This window comes from Etheostoma cragini, unplaced genomic scaffold (genome assembly GCF_013103735.1).
Source record: "Etheostoma cragini isolate CJK2018 unplaced genomic scaffold, CSU_Ecrag_1.0 ScbMSFa_909, whole genome shotgun sequence".
Classification (NCBI taxonomy): domain Eukaryota; kingdom Metazoa; phylum Chordata; class Actinopteri; order Perciformes; family Percidae; genus Etheostoma; species Etheostoma cragini.
The window spans coordinates 1-2685 of record NW_023269547.1 but is presented as its reverse complement, the minus strand read 5'-3'; the positions used below and the strand labels follow the sequence as shown (position 1 = coordinate 2685).

At 42.7% G+C, this 2685-nt stretch overlaps 1 protein-coding gene across 1 annotated transcript; it reads left to right on the top strand.

Moving 5' to 3' along the window:
- Nucleotides 1–127: 127 nt before the first annotated feature.
- LOC117941536 (thyroglobulin-like) lies at nucleotides 128–2542 on the top strand (the record flags this gene model as incomplete). Its single annotated transcript, XM_034866542.1, has 2 exons — nucleotides 128–612; nucleotides 2063–2542. Coding segments are annotated over 2 exons (965 nt in total), but the record flags the coding sequence as incomplete, so codon positions are not given.
- Nucleotides 2543–2685: the final 143 nt, after the last annotated feature.

Sequence of the window (2685 nt, the reverse complement as noted above, 5' to 3'; positions counted from 1 at the left end):
ATATATATATATATATATATATATATATATTATACAATAATAGCACATGAATTAGTAAAATTAAAATGAAAAAAATAAAGAAATGAGGATGATATTTTTCTCTTCCCTGGTGGTCTTCGTCCTCCAGGTCCAGGTTTCGCTGACTGTCCGTCCCAGCGCCGTCTGGCTCTGTCCCGGCTCTTCTCCGGTCCTGTTGGTCCGTCCTCGGGTAGATCCCCGTCCTCGTGTCTCCCCCTCCTCCGTCCTCTCAGGGCTCTCCTGCCGGTGGAAGTGGACCCATTGTCCTTCCTGTCTCGCTTGGTCCCGGTCCTCGGCGGTCTCTTCCCCTCGGTGGGGGGGGCCCTGCCGGCTCTGGCCCGGTCCTCGCCCCGGCGTCTTCAGGAGGATCTGTTCGGGGGGAAGTTCCTGAAGAGCGCCGCGTCCTTTAACTTCAGCGGGGCGGTGGGGGGGCGAGGAGACCTCGGCCTGGACCGGATCTCCACTCAGACGGTCCTCCTCCAAAAGAACCAGGACCTAGTCCGGTCCGTCAGCGCCGCACTGGAGGATCCCGCCTTCCTCTCTGCCCTCCGCAACACACTGAGCAGCCAATCACAAGCTTCCTCCCTGGAACAGGTGAGAGACAGAAAAAACAAACAAAAAAATGTGCAGAAATATCGATAAAAACTTTGGAAACAGTGTCAAAAAAATTTAAAGAAGTGACAAAAATAACAGAAAAAAACTAAAATGTTGAAAAAAACTCAAATGTTAAAAAAGCATAAATGTTGAAAAAAATGTTGAAAAAAAAATATGTTAAAAAATAACAATGTTGAAAAACAAAATGTTAAAAAAAAACAAAGATGTTTAAAATAAAAAATGTTGCAAATAAAAAAATGTTGTAAGAAAAAAGTGTTAAAAAAAACAAAATGTTAAAAAATAAAAATTTTAAATTTTAAAAACAAACAAAACAAAGATGTTAAAAATTAAAAATATTGAAATACATTTTTTTTGACAAATACAAAAATGTTAAAAAAATACAAAATGTTAAAAAAAACAAAAATGATACAAACAAAAATGTTGAAAAAACAAAAATGTTAAATGTAAATGTGCTGTATTTATATAGCGCTTTTCCAGTCTTAACGACTGCTCAAAGCGCTTTTACATCTACAGGAAACATTCACCATTCACACACATTCATACACATCTACACACCTGCTCATCAGATACACACTCACACACATCTACACACCTGCTCATCAGATACACACTCACACACATCTACACACCTGCTCATCAGATAATCACTCACACACATGCACACTCCGATGCGCAGCACCGGGGGCAACTCGGGGTTCAGTGTCTTGCCCAAGGACACTTGGACAATGACTGCAGGGGCGGGGATCGAACCACCAACCTTCCGATTGGCAGACAACCGCTCTACCACTGAGCCACAGCCCCCCCTTCGTTAAAAAAACAAAATGTTGAAAATACAGATGTCAAAAAACAAAATGTTAAAAAACAAAAATTTAAAAAAACAATGATGTTAAAAATCCAAAATGTTGAAAGAAAAAAATGTTGAAAGACAAAAATGTAAAAAAAATCCAAAAATTTTAAAAATCAAAAATGTTGAAAGAAAAAAAAGTTTAAAAAAAAAATATGTAAAAAACAAAATGTAAAAAAAATAAAAAAATGTTGAAAAAAAATAGTTAAAAAAACTAAATGTTGAAAATACAGATGTCAAAAAAAAATGTTAAAAAACAAATATTTAAAAAAAACAAAGATGTTAAAAATCAAAAATGTTGAAAGAAAAAAATGTTGAAAGAAAAAAATGTTGAAAGAAAAAAATGTTGAAAGACAAATATGTAAAAAAAATCCCAAAATGTTAAAAATCTAAAATGTTGAAAGAAAAAAATCTAAAAAAAAAAAAATATGTTAAAAAAAAAAAATGTAAAAAAAAAACTAAAATGTTGAAAAAACTAAAATGTTAGAGATCTAAAATGTTAAAAACATTGTAACAGAGTATTTCTACAGTGTGGTATTAGTACTTGTACTGCAGTAATCTGATTACTTCTCCCCTGTCTTCCAGGTCCTGAGTCCTCTGCTCCGAGCCTGCTCTGAAGACAAAGCCGAGGACGCGGCGGCGGCCATCTTTGTCCCGAGCTGCACCCCCGGCGGTGGTTTCCAGGAGGTCCAGTGTGGCGGTGGGGGGTGCTGGTGCGTGGACGCCCGGGCTCAGGAGGTAGGGGGGTCGCGGACCGCCGGCCCCCGGCCCCGGTGTCCCACTCGCTGCCAGAGAGCACGAGCCGCGGCGCTGGAGGTCAGAGGACGCCTGGCGGCCGGCGCCGAGGTCCACGTCCCAGCATGCTCTCTGGACGGGGACTTCCTGCCGCTGCAGTGTGCCGGCTCTCGCTGCTTCTGTGTGGACGCGGAGGGGAAAGCTACGGCCGGCGGGTCAACAGGAGGCCCCGCCTCATGTAAGATATCACACAGAGACCCTGACACAAAGGGTCGGGACCAGAGCAGGTCCAGGGTCGGGAACATAGCAGGTCCAGGGTCGGGACTGTAGCAGGTCCAGGGTCGGGACTGTAGAAGGTCCAGGGTCGGGACTGTAGCAGGTCCAGGGTCGGGAACAGAGCAGGTCCAGGGTCGGGACTATAGCAGGTCCAGGGTCGGGACCATAGCAAGTCAAGGGTCGGGACTGTAGCAGGA